At 46.8% G+C, this 16,795-nt stretch overlaps 1 protein-coding gene across 1 annotated transcript in view; it reads left to right on the plus strand.

Annotated features, from left to right (window-relative positions):
- The window catches only part of FAM169B (family with sequence similarity 169 member B), a 61,433-nt gene that overhangs the window by 22,091 nt on the left and 22,547 nt on the right, over positions 1 to 16,795 (plus strand). The window contains exons 3-4 of the mRNA XM_035024046.1: positions 10,293 to 10,378; positions 16,305 to 16,482. Of these exons, the coding sequence (XP_034879937.1) occupies positions 10,293 to 10,378; positions 16,305 to 16,482 (264 nt within the window). The remainder of the gene's footprint in view (positions 1 to 10,292; positions 10,379 to 16,304; positions 16,483 to 16,795) is intronic.

A 16,795-nucleotide genomic window follows, 5' to 3' on the forward strand; every position in this document is an offset into this window, starting at 1 on the left:
CGTGTGCAGGGGAGGTGGCCAGGCTGACAAACAGAAAGCAGGATCCTTCCGGAGAAGGCAGCCGGAGGAGAGACTGTTTGCTGTCTTTGCCACATGTTGACTTCTCTGGTTAGAACATCTATCCCCCTAGCTGGCTTCCAGGACGTTTTGTGACCAAGCATAACACTCATCCTTCAAATTGCTGCTAATTTATTTACAGTTTTTGGTGATTGCATGTCATGTGCACCCTGAGAAAAACAAGCAGGGAATCAGAAAATGATGATTTTTTCCTGGAAAAGCATGCCCATTCTAGGCCTGCAGCGACAGCAAGAGCCAAGGCAAACATTCAGATGAAACTGGAACCGCTGCGGAGCCCGCCTTCCCAGTGGCTGTCGTGGGCAGGGTGGGATTGCGACACGCCGGGCCCGAGTCCAGGCCGACTCTGGGCTGCATTCGGGGCAGGTGGGTGTGGAGTCGGGGATGGGAGGTGCACCCCTGAGCTGCCCGGGGGCCTTCAGAATTGCGGAACCCTACCTGGGATGCTCCTCACCCTTGAGCGTGCTGTCCAGACTTTGGGGGACGAGTCAAGGAGGGAAGGCCCGAAGGTGGTGGTGGAAGGGTGCCGTGAATTTCTGACCCCCAGAAAGAGACCCAGCTAGGGCAGCTCCTTGTCCTGAGTGGGCCTTAAAGGGAGAGGCCTGGCCTCCTGGCGTGGGGGATGGTTGGGGCTTAAACACAGCTCTGTTTAGCAGGATGAGCCTGTCAATCTGACCCAATAAAATGGTGGTTTCTGTATGTCCGGTAAAAAGCAAGCTACTATGGGACGGGGGGGTGGGCGGAGGAGAGGCTTGCAGGCCTGGTGAAATCTGAATTCAACATGAGGAGAAGTAATTGCAGTTTTTCTGCTTTGAAGTGTGAGGACCCCACAGACTCACGAAACCTAGTGTCCAGGGACCACCTGGTTAGTAGGCACCTCATTGGTGTAGCTTCCCATGATCGTGTGGATGTTGGGTCTTGGTGTTCATTTGTTTTTTTTTTCCTTGAAGATTTTATTTATTTCTTTGACACAGAGAGAGAGCACACAAGCAGGGGGAGCCAGCAGAGGGAGAGGGAGAAGCAGGCTCCTCGCCAAGCAGGGAGCCCGATGCAGGGCTCCATCCCAGGACCCCGGGATCATGACCTGAGCCAAAGGCAGATGCTTAACCAACTGAGCCACCCAGGTGCCCTGGATCTGGGAGTTTTGAGTCTGTGCTTGCCTTTTGGGTAATGCAAAGGTCAACGTCAGCTGAGGACGGGTCCCTCCTCCCACCTTCCACACAGGTAGAGTCCCACGTAAGTGGGTTTGACAGTTTGGGGGAAAAGAATTCTGGCCAGGAATGCAGCTTCAGTTTAGAAACCTGTTCCTTCTAGCCGTGAAGGCGACCCCCAGGTTCAGGAGGACCAGAGTTCACTTAAGCCAGAGGGGCTCCGAGGGTTCTATTTTCCTGGGGCAGTGATGGATGCAGTTTGAAGAACTATGCACAGCGACAGCATCGTGTTTTGGGAACACATGTTGGCTATTGTTTGGGATTTTCTTCTTTATTCCCTGTTAATTTATGGCACTTACTGTGAGTTGGATTTAAATGTAGGGGAAAACAGCATCCCGCAAACAAAGACATGTCATTCTTACCAAGGGACTAATGGTATTTGCGAAACAGGGAAGGTCTGAGGAAAATATTTCTAGCGCCAAAGATAGAGCCATTGTTTGGGGGCAGGGGTGCGTCTGGGAGGCATCTGAGGGTTTTACCCGTGCACTGTGGGCTGCCTGCACTTCTCTCTGCTTCCCTGGGGCCTGAGAAACTCACTGCACTTGCCTTGGTCGGTCCAGCCTGGTGATTTTAAGATTCCTTTCCTCCATGCACTAGCTTTGGTGCGGGCTTCTTTCTGCTCCAACACCTTGCAGTCCAGCTGTAGCTCAGGATCCAGCCACCCCATCTTGCCCCTCTTCCCTGAGTTAAAATCTAGACTCATGAAAACAAAATTGCTTAAGGCAACAAAGGCCCGAGAGCCACAGGGAGCCTGTTGCAAATATATTGCAAACCAGATGTTTCTCCATGGCAGAGAGGCGCCCGAGTTCATGGGGCATCTGGGGAAGTGTTTTCCTTTAAGGAAGACATCTGTATGGAAATGGCAGCCCGAGTAATGTGATGTGACAGTTGCTATGTCAACTTGCGTATTTTTCTCCTCCCCTTAAATTATTGACCGGCTCGCTCAATGTTGCATAAAAGTCATGCAATGCCTTGGAATGTGTTTATGTGCTGTCCTCTGCCAGAACTTTTCAGCATTTTTTTCCCCCCCTACGTGTATTTTGCTTTTGGGAAGATGGCCTGTCACTTTGGTTTAACTGTGCTCTTTTTTTTTTTGTCGAACTACATATTTCTTAGATTTGTAACGGGGCAATTGATGTTAGCTTAGAGTCCAGGGGAGCCATCAAGGTGGGGCGGGGGGGTGGGCAGCAGGGGACTTAAAGCCCTTTCAGTTGTGATTGAAGAAGTATAGACCAGGGACCAGTACGTGAACAACTTGCGGTTAGTGCGAGGGGGTAAGACGTATGTGTGTCAGCCCTTCCCGTCTTTGGTTCCCAGGATGGTATGGGGGCAGGGACCTTCTCTGTGTCTCTGCTCAGCTCCGGGCTGTGTATCCAGCTGCCTCCTGGCTGCCCCGACCTCGATCTCTCTAACAGGCATTTCAAAACTGAAGCCTTCACGTCTCCATCTTTTGGTCTTCCCTTCTTCCTGGTGGAGGCACCTGTGTTTTTCACTCAGGCTCGAGAGCTGGCTGCCACCCCAACCTCCCCTGTCTCTTCTGACTTAGACCAGTCCGATACCCAGGGATGTTTTCTCTCCCCTGGGCATCTCGCTCCCCACCAGCATGACTGCTCTGCAGTCAGCCTCTGCTCACTTCTTGTCTGGATCACCTCAGCCTCCCATTGTCCTCCCTGCCTCCAGCCTCACCTGAAACCATTCTCTACACCCAGGCAGTGAGATGCTTCTCCAATAACCTTTTTTTTTTAACTTCAAAAGGGCTAATTCCTCCTACCTGGCCATAATCCAACTGTTCTCTTTCTAAAACACCACTCTGATTATGTCTCTCACTGGCCAGACTCTTCCAGAGACTTTCTGTGAAGCTCATACCTCAGCCTGGCCCCCACAGCCCCCAGCTGTGAAGCCCAGTCTGGCTCAGGCCTTTGACTGGCACTCTTCCTGCAGAAAGACTGCTGTGCTGTGAATGTTTGTGACCCCCATAAATTCATATGTCGAAATCCAAACCCCAGTGTGATGGCTTTAGGAAGTGGGGTTTTGGGGAGGTGCTCCACCTCATGAATGAGAATCGTGTCCTTACCCAAGAGATCCCAGAGGGCTCTCTTGCCCCTCCCGCCATGTGAAGACCCTGCCAGAGGTTAACAGCTTGGAACTTGGAAGAGGGAGGGTTCCAGCCAGAACCCGCTCATGCTGGCGCCCCGATCTCAGACTTCCAGAACTGTGAGAACTATGCTTCTGCTGTTTATAAGCCTATAGATGTCTATGACATTTTGTCCTGGCAGCCCCAGTGGATGAACATACAGCCCCTGGGTGGGTGCGTGATTGCCGCTCATGTCTGGGAGGTCATGGTGTGTGTGGTCATGGCCCGGTCACCTGTCTTGCCCCCACTGGTGCCAAGGACAGTGCCTGGCACTTGTCAGTGCTGAGTAAATGGCCGCCCCCGCCCCCTCCCGAAGTGCAAAATGAAATCCGCAGGCATCCACTGTGGTAAGGTCTTTCCGTGCTGGTCTCTCCTTTCTTGTCATAGTGTCTTGGCTTGTCTCTTCCTCATCCTTCATTTCGCTCTCTCCGACTCTGCGAGCTTTCACGGGGGCCTGGCCCCTGGCTCTCTCCTCTTGGCTCTCCGTCGGTTCCTTCCCCTGGAGCACGGGGGCTCCAGAGCCAGCAGGACCCCGTTCACATCCGGCCCCAGTGGTGCTGTTTATAGGCACATGCCCTTGAGCAGGTTTCTTAACCCCTCTGAGCGTCGCCTGGAACACACGAACCAGCTGTGGCAAGCAGGAACCGTGATCCCGCCCTTGGTGTCGTGCCAGACGCTGGGTGAGTGTCTTGTGGGACACGTTATTGTTTTAGAACTGTAACTGGGTCATGTCCCTTTATTGCCTCTGAAGCATGATGGCTGGCAGTGGTGTCCGGAGTAGGGCCCTCGAGTCCTCCCTGACTGGCCTCCTCCCTGTGCCTTCCTGTCCTTGCCTGGCATGCTGTGTGCCCTCACATCTCTGAGGCTCTGTCCCCTGCCCCATCCAGAGTCCCCTTTCCTGCCTGGGCCTGACTCCTTCTGGAGGCCTGCTGCGGACACCTTTCACCGAAGACTCTCCCGGCCCCTCGGTAGGAATGCCTGCTTCTTCCTCTCTGCTGTCCTGATCCGATTTTGCTTTCTTCTGCTTCATGTCCCAGACACTGTCTCCTCCTCTGAGCTGTCAGTGTCTTAAGCCAGAGTCTAAATTGAATTCCTTGAGTGGATTTATTTTGTGCTTCGCACATCCTAGTGACTCAGCGTGTGGGTTCAATGGGCAGCAAGTGCTTCAGAGTTGTGACCTTTGGAGGGTCCGTGTACCACTGGGGTGCATTCTGTCATTGTCCCCTGTGCTGGAGCAGATGAGGAGGGAGGACAAGTGCAACCTGTTGCTAATCCAGCCCAGTGCTCCTTCCTCCTTGCCGACTTGGAATGTGGCCTCAGAATCCTCCTCAGGAAAGCTCCCCCCTCTTGTCATAGTCCATCCTTCCGAGGTGATAGGTGACAACAACCAGCTCTCCCTGTCCTGTGCTATGGAAACGTCGTGTCATCCTCTCAACAATGGTTGCTTTGTTTATTGATTCATTATAAAGAGCATGTTTAAATAAAAAAGAAGTTAGCTCCTTTAAGAAATCTTAGTAGCCAAGATGAAAGGTTTAAAAATTTTGTTGGGAGGTACTGGGTGGGTTGAAGTGTGTGTCTTAATCAAGCATGATGTGTGCCCACAGCCTTGGAAGGAGAAAGTGAGGGATGCAGTGGTCAGATTCACATCCCCTGACAGAAAAAGGAGCGGGCATGAGAAGATGTGCTGGGTAGAAACCTATATCCACTTGAGGGAGCAGACAGGACAGCCGTAGTCAAGCTGGGGGGAGAAAGACAGACATTTCCGTGCAAACCAGAGCAGAAAGTTTGGAATGGGAGTTCCCAGGAAGAGAAGGGAATGTTATGAAGCATGCTTGTTTCCATTGTCTCACTGACAAAAGCCAACAAGTAACAAAGGGCTTTTCATACTTCTTCAAAATCCCAGCGCACCACTTGAAGCAAGTGGAGGAAATTTCTGGAAACCACTGACAAGCTTCCAACACCTTAGGAAAAGCAGTTTGAGGAGGGGAACTCTTTCACCTAACCTGGGTAATGATCAGGTGGGAGGATGTTGTGGTCTCCACTTGACAGGTGGGGGACTTGAGGCTGGGGAGGGGGCTAAGGTCACATAACTTGTAATTAGAGAAGCCAGAATTTGAACCCCATCTGGTTCTGAAGGCTGTGGTCTTTTCCCTACACGGGTGCGTGGGGCCACATCAAGTGCTTTATGTCATCCTGCTCTCCACTGGCAGCAAAGTCCGTTAGAGATAGGTGAGTGGATGAAGCTCACATTTTGTTGAGATGATGTTTGTGAGGGCGAGAGGTCTGTGTCTAGCTTCATTTCTATGTGTGTGGACGCCCAGCTGTTCCAGCACCATCTGTTGGAAAGACTTTCTTTGTTCCATTTTATTGTATTTGCTCAAAGGTCAGTGAACTGTATTTATGGGGGACTATTTCTGGGCTCCTCATTCTGTTCCATTGATCTTTTTGTCTCTTCTTTCACCAAACTACACTGTCTTGATTACTGCAGTTTTATAGTAAGTCTTGAAGTTGGGTAGGGTCATTCCTCCAAATTCTCCTTCAATCTCGTGTTGGCTATTCTGGGTCTTTTGCCTCTCCGTATAAACTTTAGAATCAGTGTGTTGATATCCACAAAATAACTTGTTGGGATTTTGATTGGGATTGATTTGAATCAATAGATCAAATTGGGAAGAACTGACATCTTGACAATATTGAGTCGTCTTATCCATGAACATAGACTGTCTCATTATTTAGTTCTTTGATTTTGTTTTTCTGTGTTTTATAATTTTCCTGGTAGAGCTTGTACATATATTGTTAGATTTATACCTAAGTATTTCATTTTTGGAGGTGCTGATATAAATGGTATTGTGTTTTTTATTTTCAAATTCTACTTGTTCATGGCTGGTGTGTGGGAAAGCAGTTGGCTTTTGTGTATTAGCTTTGTATTCTGAAACCTTGTTGTCATCAATGTTTGCAGCCCTGTCTTTCCATTGTTTAGGCCTCATTCCAGCTATCCCTGCTGTTGAGATGCCCTGAGAGCGGCCTTGAACTTGTAGGGCTCTGTGCCTCTGCTCACAGGTTACCCTGCCTGTAGCGCCCTTGCCTGTTGTCTCTGCCTGTTGAAGCCTTACCCATCGATCCAGAACCCGAGCTGTCTGAAATCCCTGGGGATGCCTTCCCAACACCCCTCCACAGAATTGCCTCTCTCTTCTGGGTCCCGATGACACGTTGGCTCCCATCTCGAGTTCAGCACCTTTCATGCCTCGGCCTATACTGGGGCAGCTTGATTATCGCTCGCTCTCTTCCTCTGCAGCCTGCCAACCCCCAGGGGCAAGGATGGGGACTTACTCATCAGCTGCTGGGAGCCTAGGACAGACAGCACTGTTCATGCATGCAGGGACTGAATTCAGGTAGTTGAATACAGTTGACCATGCTGGGCTTCAATGAAGCCAGGCCGCTGGGATTTAGGCTTAGGGACCTTGCTGTCTTAACTTGTTTGGGAAACCTTGGAGTGTCCCAGAATAGAATCCATTACTGACATTTCTCTGAGGTCCACATCACCTGTCACTTGGGGGCGCAGAGAAATTAAATTCATGCAGCGAGACTGGCTTTTAACTCACAACGCCCTGTTGATTGTTGTCACCCCTGGACAGCCTTCTATGAGCGTCCAGTCTCTGCTCAGGCCCTACATGGGAGACAGCCTAGAGGAGACGGATCAATTTTTTTCTTTTAAGACCACAGATGTGTGCCTTCCACTTTCTAACTCTTGGAACTTGTTGGCTTCAGGGGCTCAAGTGATGCCCTGAGGCTGATTCTGCAGTGCCCAGGATCTGTCCCTTGTCCTTGCTGAGCTGGATACAGTCTCTCTCCCAGGCCTCTGCCACCATTCTCTCCTACGGTTTCCTCTTGACTAGGAATTATGCTTCTCTGATCAAAAGCTGCTCATTTCCAGAAGGCTGATTCTGTTTTTTTTTAAGAGTTGGTTTGGAGGACAATTTATTTTAGGCCTGTTAAGTTTGATTGGACTTCCCCTTCATTGTTATGTATCCTTAGCAGCTTCAGATTCATTTTGAAAAAAACAGTTCAATCTAATTTGTGACAACTTGTGTGACTAATTAATGTTCTGTAGTACACCGTGAAACTTGCAAGGCGCCACACAAATGCCAAATCATAACACGTGTCCTGTTTGAAACTGTCTTAGCAAATTGAACATCTGTATTACAGTAATACACCATACTAGTAAATGGAACATCTTTTATTGATTCACCTTGTTAAGCAGGAAAATAATCCTTATGGCTTTATAAACCAACTGTAAGTTCTAGTAGGTGCTATTTTGAACATGAATTTAATTGAATAAATGAAGGCAGGTGTCAAACATTTAATTGGCCCTTCTCTCTCAGCCAGCTCAATCAATTTTGGAACTATTGTTGATGATGTAATTCACCAATGATATGAAACTGACATAGTGGATTAGACGCTCTTGGTCTTTGGGGAGGTGGGGCTGGCTGGGCAGAGTTAATGCTTAATAACTGACTAATGTCATTGTAACCTGGTCCTTACAGAATTTTCTACTAAAGTTCCTCAAAGAGCAGACAGAAATAGGGAAGAAGGTGGTAGCAGGCTTAACCTGATTGGCCCACAAAATTGGTTTTAAAGTCTTGAGCCTTATATAAATGTCCAAATGACTGTTGTTTTCTGTTCCATCTTATTTTCCTACACATCTTCAGCTAAAAAGATTTGACTGGGAAGGTCATCTTTTTATCGTATGGCTTCTGGACCCCTCAGCCTCAGACGCCTGGCTTGAGAAGATGGTATAAAAATGGCATTTTTTTAAATAAAAGGGGTAGGAAAAAAAGATACCAGAGGAGAAATTATGGTACATCCAGACAATGGAGTATTATTCAGTGCTAAAAAAGATTTTCGAGATCTCTAGCCAGAAAAAGACCGGGAGGAAACTTAAAGGCTTATTACTAAGTGAAAGAAGCCTATCGGAAAAGGACTACAAACCGTATGAGTCCAATTAAATGACATTCTGGAAAAGGCAAAAGTATAGAGACTTAAAAAAAAAAATTAGTGGTTCCCAGGGGTGGAGTGGGGGATGAGATCAAGGGGTTAATAGATGGAGACCAGAGAATTTTTAGGGCAGTGAAAATACTCTGTATGATACCATAATGATAGATGCATGTCATTACGCATTTGTCCAAACCCATAGAATGTAGAACAAGAGTGGACTCTAATGTAGATCATGGGCTTTGGGTGACTCTGGTGTGTCTGTGTCGGTTCATCAGTTGTAATAAATGTTTCTACTCTGGTGCAGATGTTGATGGTGGGGATGCTATATGTATGTGCGGGCAGAGGGCACATGGGAAGTCTCTGTACCTTCCTGTCAGTTTTGCTGTGAACCTAAAACTGCTGTAAAAAATGATCTTAATTAAAAAAAAAATATCGGAAAATAACTGAAGTAACTTTGGTGTTTAAATGGAATCCCTATGATTAGATTTGCCTTTGGAGTGGCCACTTGGTAGGGATGGATCAGTGGGGGAGACTGAGGCAGGGAACCAGGTGAGGTATTATCACGGTCTTCTGTGCATGGTGGCCTGGACCCTGCTGGCATCTGGGGTTGGGGAGGAGGGGATGGAGCCCATCACGAGGTGGCAGGTGGAACTGATTGATTTGGTGGCAGGGGCATGGGTGGGGCGGGGGGGGGGAGAGCTGACATTGATCACTTGTCACCGAGCAGTTTGACACACGGGGCTCTATGGTGGGTGTTTCGCACCCAGTCCTCACTGGAACTTGTCAGCCACCTTGGGTGATCAGTTTGGGCAACTCTGATGAGGAGCCTGGGGCTTAGTGAGGTTGAGGTTGTTCCAAGGTCACCCCTACAATAGCAGGACCCTTGTCCAAACATGGAATGGGTGGAATCCACAGGCCTCAGGGACTGTCTAGATTGGGGTGGGGCAGGAGTAGGGGGGAGGAGAGATGTCTCTCTTCCTTCTCCTGCAGATCCAGCCCCAGAGCCTCCTTATTCAAAGGCACCCCCACCACCCTTGCATGATTCACCCCATTTCCTACCAGCTGACTTAGTTCTGGCCTCTGCGAGAGAGCACTGCACTTGGAGTCCATGGCTCAGGGGTGGACCCACCTCAGGCCCCCCTCACCGGCTGCCTTCAGGCTACTTTACCTCTCAGAGTGTCAGTGTCCTCCTCAGAAAAATGCAGGTGACAGTATCACTGTGGGAAGGGAAAAAAAAATCACGGAAAAGAAGCCAGTACCAGGCCCAGTGCTGAGGGCGATAAGAATATCCTGTGCTCAAGGGGCGCCCGGGTGGCTCCGTCGGTTAAGCATCTGCCTTCAGCTCATCTTGTGATCTCAGTGTCCTGGGATCGAGCCCCATGTCAGGCTCCCTGCACAGTGGGGAGTCTGCTTCTCCCTCTCCCTCTGCCCCTCCCCCTGCTCATGCTCTCTCTCTCTCAAATAAATAAAATCTTAAAAAAAAAAGATTCTGTGCTCGATGCCTTTCAGTAATGTTGGATTTGACTCCATGGGGAGTTCTGAGTTGTGGCACATAACTGGACTTTGGAAAAAAAAGATGTAATTCTTTTCCATCAAATTTGGTGTGTAGGGCTTTTTGCCCAATAACATCGGGACACACACCTCCTGTTTTGGAGGTGGCAACAGGCCATCTGTGAAGACCTCTGTGAAGACCTTCGGGTGAGAGTGGTCACTCTGTCTTGGTCAGTGCTCTTGGAGAACTTAGCTCTAGAAACATCACCTGCTTTACCTACACGTACTTGTCTGTTCACCTTAACAGTGGCTGCAGGCTGTTGAAACTGCTCCTCTGGTGGCCGGCTGGCTGCGCGCATATCATCATTTTCTCTTGGCTTTCTCTTTAGTGGTGGCTGTTTACATAAAGGAGTCCTGGTGGCCCACCGAAGACGTCCTACGAACCTCTGATCCTGCTAGAGAAGGTCTGATGAAGGTGAGGTGGTGTAGACTGAAATAGTGCAAAACAGGTTTTAAAGTCACTGTGCTTATTATCATGTTAATAATTGAAAGCAGTCTGCCTTGGTGTTTAATCTTCTAGGGCTGCTGAAACAAAGTTTCACAGACCGGGGGGCACTGAAACAGCAGAAATTTGTTGTCTCATAGGCCCTGAGACTATAAGCCTGAAACCAGGGTTCCTTCTTTTTTTTTTTAAAATGACAGATCTTGTTCTTTTTTTTTTTTTTTTAAGATTTTATTTATTTATTTGAGAGAGAGAGAATGAGAGAGCACATGAGAGGGGGGAGGGTCAGAGGGAGAAGCAGACTCCCTGCTGAGCAGGGAGCCCGACGCGGGACTCGATCCCGGGACTCCAGGATCATGACCCGAGCCGAAGGCAGTCGCTTAACCAACTGAGCCACCCAGGCACCCAAACCAGGGTTCCTTCTGAGGGCCGTGAGGGAGAATCTGTTTCAGGCATCTGTCCTGGCTGCTGGGGGCCTCAGGTGTTCCTTGGCCTGGAGATGACCTTCTCCCCATGTCTTCACATCATCTTCCCTCGGTGAGGGTCTCTCTCTGTTCAGATCCCTCCTTTCTATATGGACACCAATCATCTTGGATTAGGGCCCACCCTAATGACTTCACTTGATCATCTGCAGAGACTCTATGTCTAAATAAGTCACATTCCCAAGTACTGGGCGTTAGGGCTTGCAACAACTTTCTGGGGGATGAGATTCAATCTAGAATGCCCTGCCACTAAGGAAAATAGTAATAAAAGGCTGTATGCAACAGGCATCAGGCTATTGGCAGATGTCTCTTACCTTCCTGAGTGGCCTCCCATGTCTTCGTTTTAAAACTTAAATCCCCATCGTCTCTCTCTAGTGTGTAGGAAAATTCTGCCTATTGCATCCAAGTAATGTTTTTTGGTACTTACTCTGAGTCAGATATTGTGTTAGGTACTCGCCTATGTCCTCAGACTCTTTATAGGGATTATCTAATTTTAGAATCCTCAAGATATTTGTTTTGCAGATGCAGAAATTGAGGCTGAGCCACACAGCTAGAGAGTGATTGAACTGGACACAAACTCCAGTCTCATTGACGTCAGCCCTGGAGGTCTTTAATGGGCTGTGGCTGTATGGAGCCATTGTAAAGCCAAAACCTAGGATGGCAGGGGTGAGGGCAGGTGCCACAGCAGCACCTTGGAGTCCCTGTGGTGTCCGCTCAACTGCAGTTTGGCTGGGTCACCGGCTGAAGAGAAAGGTAGTAACTAGTGAAGAATTTGGACTATTTGCCTCACGTCTGTCCATTTTCATTTGATTGGCATATTTATCTTAATTCCATAGGTGCTTCTTGGCAGTCTTGAAATGGTGGATCTGTCCACAGTTGTTTGGAATTCCACTTGATCTCCCTCATTGGGACCTACAAATACTGAATGAAATATCAGTATTCTTTTGGGTTTGGTTTAGAGAACAAATTGATAATCTGGGTTTTTTCCTTCTCTTGAACAATTTAAAAAAACAAAAACAAAAACAAATTCAGTTTTTTTCCCTTTAAACAACAACTTCATTGAGATATAATTCACATACCATAAATTTCACCCTTTCAAAGTATACAATTCTGTGATTTTCAATATTTGCACAGAGTTGTGCATCAGTCATCACTATTGAATTCTAGAATGTTTTCATCACCCCCAAAAGAAACCCCTTACCCATCAGCAGTCACCCCTCATTTCCCTCTTGCCCCAGCCCCTGGCAAGGAACCTGCTTTCTGTCTCTGTGGATTTGTCTATCCTGGACATTTCGCATCCCTAGAATTGTATAATATGTAGGCTTTTGTGTCTGGCATCTCTCACTGAGCATAATGTCTTCAAGGTTCATCCACATTGTAGTGTGCATTAGAGCCTCCTTCCTTTTTATGGCTGGATCATATCCCACTGCATGGCTACAGCATGTATGTTTATCCGTGTATCTGTTGATGGACACATGAGTTTTTCCCACCTTTTGGCCATTAGGAACGATGCCACTATGAACATTTGTGCATAGATTTTTGTGAGCTTATATATTTTCAATTCTCTTGGGCATATACCCAGGAGCAGAATTGCTGGTCATATGGTAATTCTCTATATAACTTGTTGAGGAACCACCGAACTGTTTTCCACAGCAGGTGCACCGTTTAACAGTCCCACTGGTAACATCTGATGGCTTCCATCTCTCCATGTCCTCCCTGACACTTGTTATTGTCTGTTTTTTTAATGCTCTCCATCCTACTGGGTGGGAAGTGGTATCTTATTGTGGTCTTGAGCTGCATTTCTCTGATGGCTAAGGGTGTTAAGCATTTTTTCATGTACTTATTGGCCATTCGTATATCCCCTTTGGGAAAATATTTATTAAAATCCTTGGCCCACTTTTTAATTGGGTTATTTGACGTCTCACTGTTGAGTTGTAAACATTTTCCATATATTCTGGATGCAAGTCCTTATTGCATGTATTGCAATATTTGATTTGCAAATATTGTTTTCCCGTCTGTGGGTTGTCTTTTTCATGCCTGTTTTCCCTTCCCAGCTTTATTGAGATATATCTGACATAAACATTGTGTAAATTTGAGGCATAGAAGGTGTTGATCTGAAATACTTACATATTGCAAAAGGATGGCCACCATGGTGTTGGCTAATACCCGCATCATATTACATAATTACCATTTTTTTTTTGTGATGAGAACATTTAAGATCTACTCTCTTAGCGACTTTAATATAATACAGTATTATTAGCTATAATTACCCTGCTGTATATTAGATTCCCAGAACTTATTCATCTTATAATTGGAAGTTTGTACCTTTTGACCGACATCTCTCTTCTCCCACCCCCAGCCTCTGGTAATCACCATTCTATTCTCTGTTCCGATGAGTTGGGTTTTGTAAGATTTCACATGCACGTGAGATCATGCAGTACTTGTCTTTGCCTGACTTACTTCACTTAGTATAATGCCCTCTAGTTACATCCATATTGTTGCAAACAGCAGGGTATTTTCAGGTCTGTTTTTTTTTTTTTTTAAGATTTTATTTATTTATTTGACAGAGAGACATAGCGAGAGAAGGAACACAAGCAGGGGTGTGGGAGAGGGACAAGCAGGCTCCCCGCTGAGCAGGGAGCCCGATGCGGGGCTCAATCCCAGGACTCTGGGATCATGACCTGAGCCGAAGGCAGAGGCTTAACGACTAAGCCACCCAGGTGCCCTCAGGTCTGGTTTTAATTGACTCAGTAGATACTGTTTTTAAAAGTGTCCCCTCCTCCCACCCCCAGCAAATTTAACAGTGGCTTGAGATTCAGCCAATGAGTGTGGGGTACCCAATGGGATGGCCTGGCATACTCATTTATCTTGCTGTTCCGGCCCCTTCCCACAGGTGGGCCAGAGGTATTTAGTGGTTGGGGTTCTGAATGCCAGGAGGAGTCTGACTTGCTCTTTAAATACTTTTTTTTTTCCCCAGAACAAGAGTGGTCACTTCTTCCGTGTGTCCATTCCTCCATGTTTAGATGAGGGAAACCCCAGATTTTCTGAAAATGTGGCCTATGTTATGGACAGAAAGAAACTTGGATGCCACTTGCACTTAATGAACCGTGTTGTAAAGATCGATCTGCCTCATCTAGGGAGATAGTTTCCCTCTCCATTTGTAGAATATGGGGTCTTGATTTTTTTTTTCTCTTAATTACATTTTGTTTCTTAGCCAGCTATTCATAAATTACCAAAAAAAAAAAAAAAAGGCTTAATGTTCTTTCTGTTAACATAATTACTAGTCCTAATTGAGGGATTAGAACTGGATCTTGGTTTTGTGTTTCCAGAAACGTTTCTAAGTCAGAATCACACACATTTCTCCCCCCGCCCCGTAATGAAATTGGATAAATTAAGTGCATTTTCTTTCCTCCTTTTTCTCCTGCCAGTTTTTGATTGGATATTTCCTTTCTGCCAGATGCAATCTGCTTTTCTCTTCTGGCTTTCCTCTGAACTTTTTGGTTTTATAAGTTGAAAAATATAACCTCCCACATCACCCCACTCAGGTTTTGTGACCAGCTAGTGATTCTTCACGTCTGAACTGGATTTGGCTGCTACTGTCTGAGATACAAAATTGGGGTGGCTTCTCAGAGCTGAGCAGGTGTGGTTTTCACAAAGCTTTTCCTCAGTTAAGATTTGGCTCCAGATGAAGGTGAACTGTTTTACATTCTGGACCAATTAATAAATTTATTGGCACCAAACACTTTGTGCCATTTGCGAGAGGGCAGCAAGCTGCCTTATTTTTTATTAGAGCATTTGAAAACAAGTGTTTTGTTTGTTTGTTTGTTTGTTTGTTTTACCCACCCTTCCCCAAAAACAAGTGTTTTTGACCAGTGGAAGAAACTGAGGCTCAGAGAGTTGGCATTGCTAAAGATCTTTCGGCAAATCCACAGGCCAAGAAGCCACAGTCACCCATGATGATGATGATGATGATGATGATGATGATGATGATGATAAAACTTTAAGGATTAAGTATTCAATATAAAACTAAGTGTAGATATTTATATTAAACTTCCCATTTCCAAAACCTTGGTTGTAATGGATGAAGATGCAGAAGGCAACCATGGGCTGGGCTGTCGCAGGTACACCAGGCTGGGACTCAGAAGCCCTGGCCTATTGTTTTGAGCCTGCCGGCCTCTGACAGAGCCCTCATCCAGCTGTCATATAAGTCCTCTTTGGAATGAGGCAGGGAAATCAATAAATGTAGTCACTTACCCTCCTTGAGTTTCAATTTCCTTACTTACAAATCAGGACCTCCCCAGCGGGTAAGAGACTCGAATGCTAGCTTGTGGGTGGAAGTCACAGCCCATTTAATGGCATTGCAGATCTTATGGTGATGCATAGGATGGGTGAAAAATGCCCACACAAGCAGGCTGTCACATAGAAGTCTTGTCAGAGTTACAATCTAATAAAACAATACTGTCACTTGATCAACAGTTGACTGGGTTCATCTGAAGAATCACATTGAGTGCTGGCTTGTGGTTGTCTGGAGGAATGCATTTAGAAGGACTCTGTGACCATGTCCAGGCTCAGCCACATAGAGTAGGATTGATTAGTTATGTCTGCTGTGGGTGCCGGAGCTGGAGGCCTCTGTTTATGCCACATATTTGCCACCTGTGGGCTATACAAATGCAGAAAATTTTAACAGGCGGGACCATGAAGTCATTTTGACTTGTTAATGCTAAAGCTCTGTGTGGGCCTGACCTTGACCACATAGTTTCTTCACCTGTCATGACATTGTGGGAGGCAAGAAGTGGTTTCATTTTATAGCCTTAGAACAAGATGGCCCTTGACTCCCCGTAATTCTCTGGGGTTGGGACTGTAGTGTGTGCTCCAGATCTACCACATCACAAACCATTGAAAATCATCTGCTTCTGATGTAGCCATTGATCCCCCCAATTCTTTTTTTTTTTTTTTTTTGATGCCCCCAATTCTTTACCATCCTTCTGAGGGCCAGAATTCTGGGACTGTTATTAAAAATGGCGGATTGGATTTATTTCTAGACACATCCAGGGGATCTGCTGAAATGCCTTGCGTGCCCCTCCAGAGGTAACTTCTTGTTTTTTGACCTGCAATGGATTGTCCTCTGTCTACTTACATTCCATATAGGTGGCCCGGGAGGGACCCCGGGAGACCCCTCTGGGCACTGCCCCTCACTCCTGGAGGCCGATGGGTGCGAAAGGTCAGGGTTGTGAAAACCCCCGTGAGGGACTATGATTCACATTTTGGCTCTTGAGCATGAACGGAATCGTGTGATGGCGCACACACCTGGCCCCGATGTGTGGGTTGGTTCCAAGTGCAAAATTTATCGCATGTGATTTTCCTCTCTCACTTGCTTGTTCTTTCTTTCTTATTTATTTATTTTTTTCCCTTCAAAGGTTCAGTCATTTGGGGAAAGGATTGTGCTTTTCATTCTAAACGTCGTTATTTTTGGAAGATTGGAGAGAAATTTGGATGATGGTGACATGTTTTTTTTACCTCACTCTGTGAAGGAGCAAGCAAAGATTCTGTGGCGGGATGGATCAGCTGTTGGATTTTACACAACCAAAAGGAAAGGTAAGGGACACGCTGCCCCAGGTCGGGGGGAGGGGTGGGGTGGGGAGGCTCCCTAGATGTCTGCCTGCCTCCGAGGACTCCCTCAGCACAAGTGTTCCTTGGAGAGAATCTTCTGGCACAGGAAGTGTCACTAATTCAGCTGTCCTGTAAATAAACCCAAGTAAACCCAAGGTATGGATTTCATTTTCTCATTGCTCATTTTACTGGCAAATAGGGTGAAAACCGTGTCCTTTTGATTCCCAGGCAGTGCCATGTCCCTCATAAAATGTTTATTGCTGCTAATGGTGTAAAATGACTCTGCAAAACATGATGC

This window comes from Mirounga leonina, unplaced genomic scaffold (genome assembly GCF_011800145.1).
Source record: "Mirounga leonina isolate KUSES-001 unplaced genomic scaffold, KU_Mleo_1.0 Mir_178, whole genome shotgun sequence".
Classification (NCBI taxonomy): Eukaryota; Metazoa; Chordata; class Mammalia; order Carnivora; family Phocidae; genus Mirounga; species Mirounga leonina.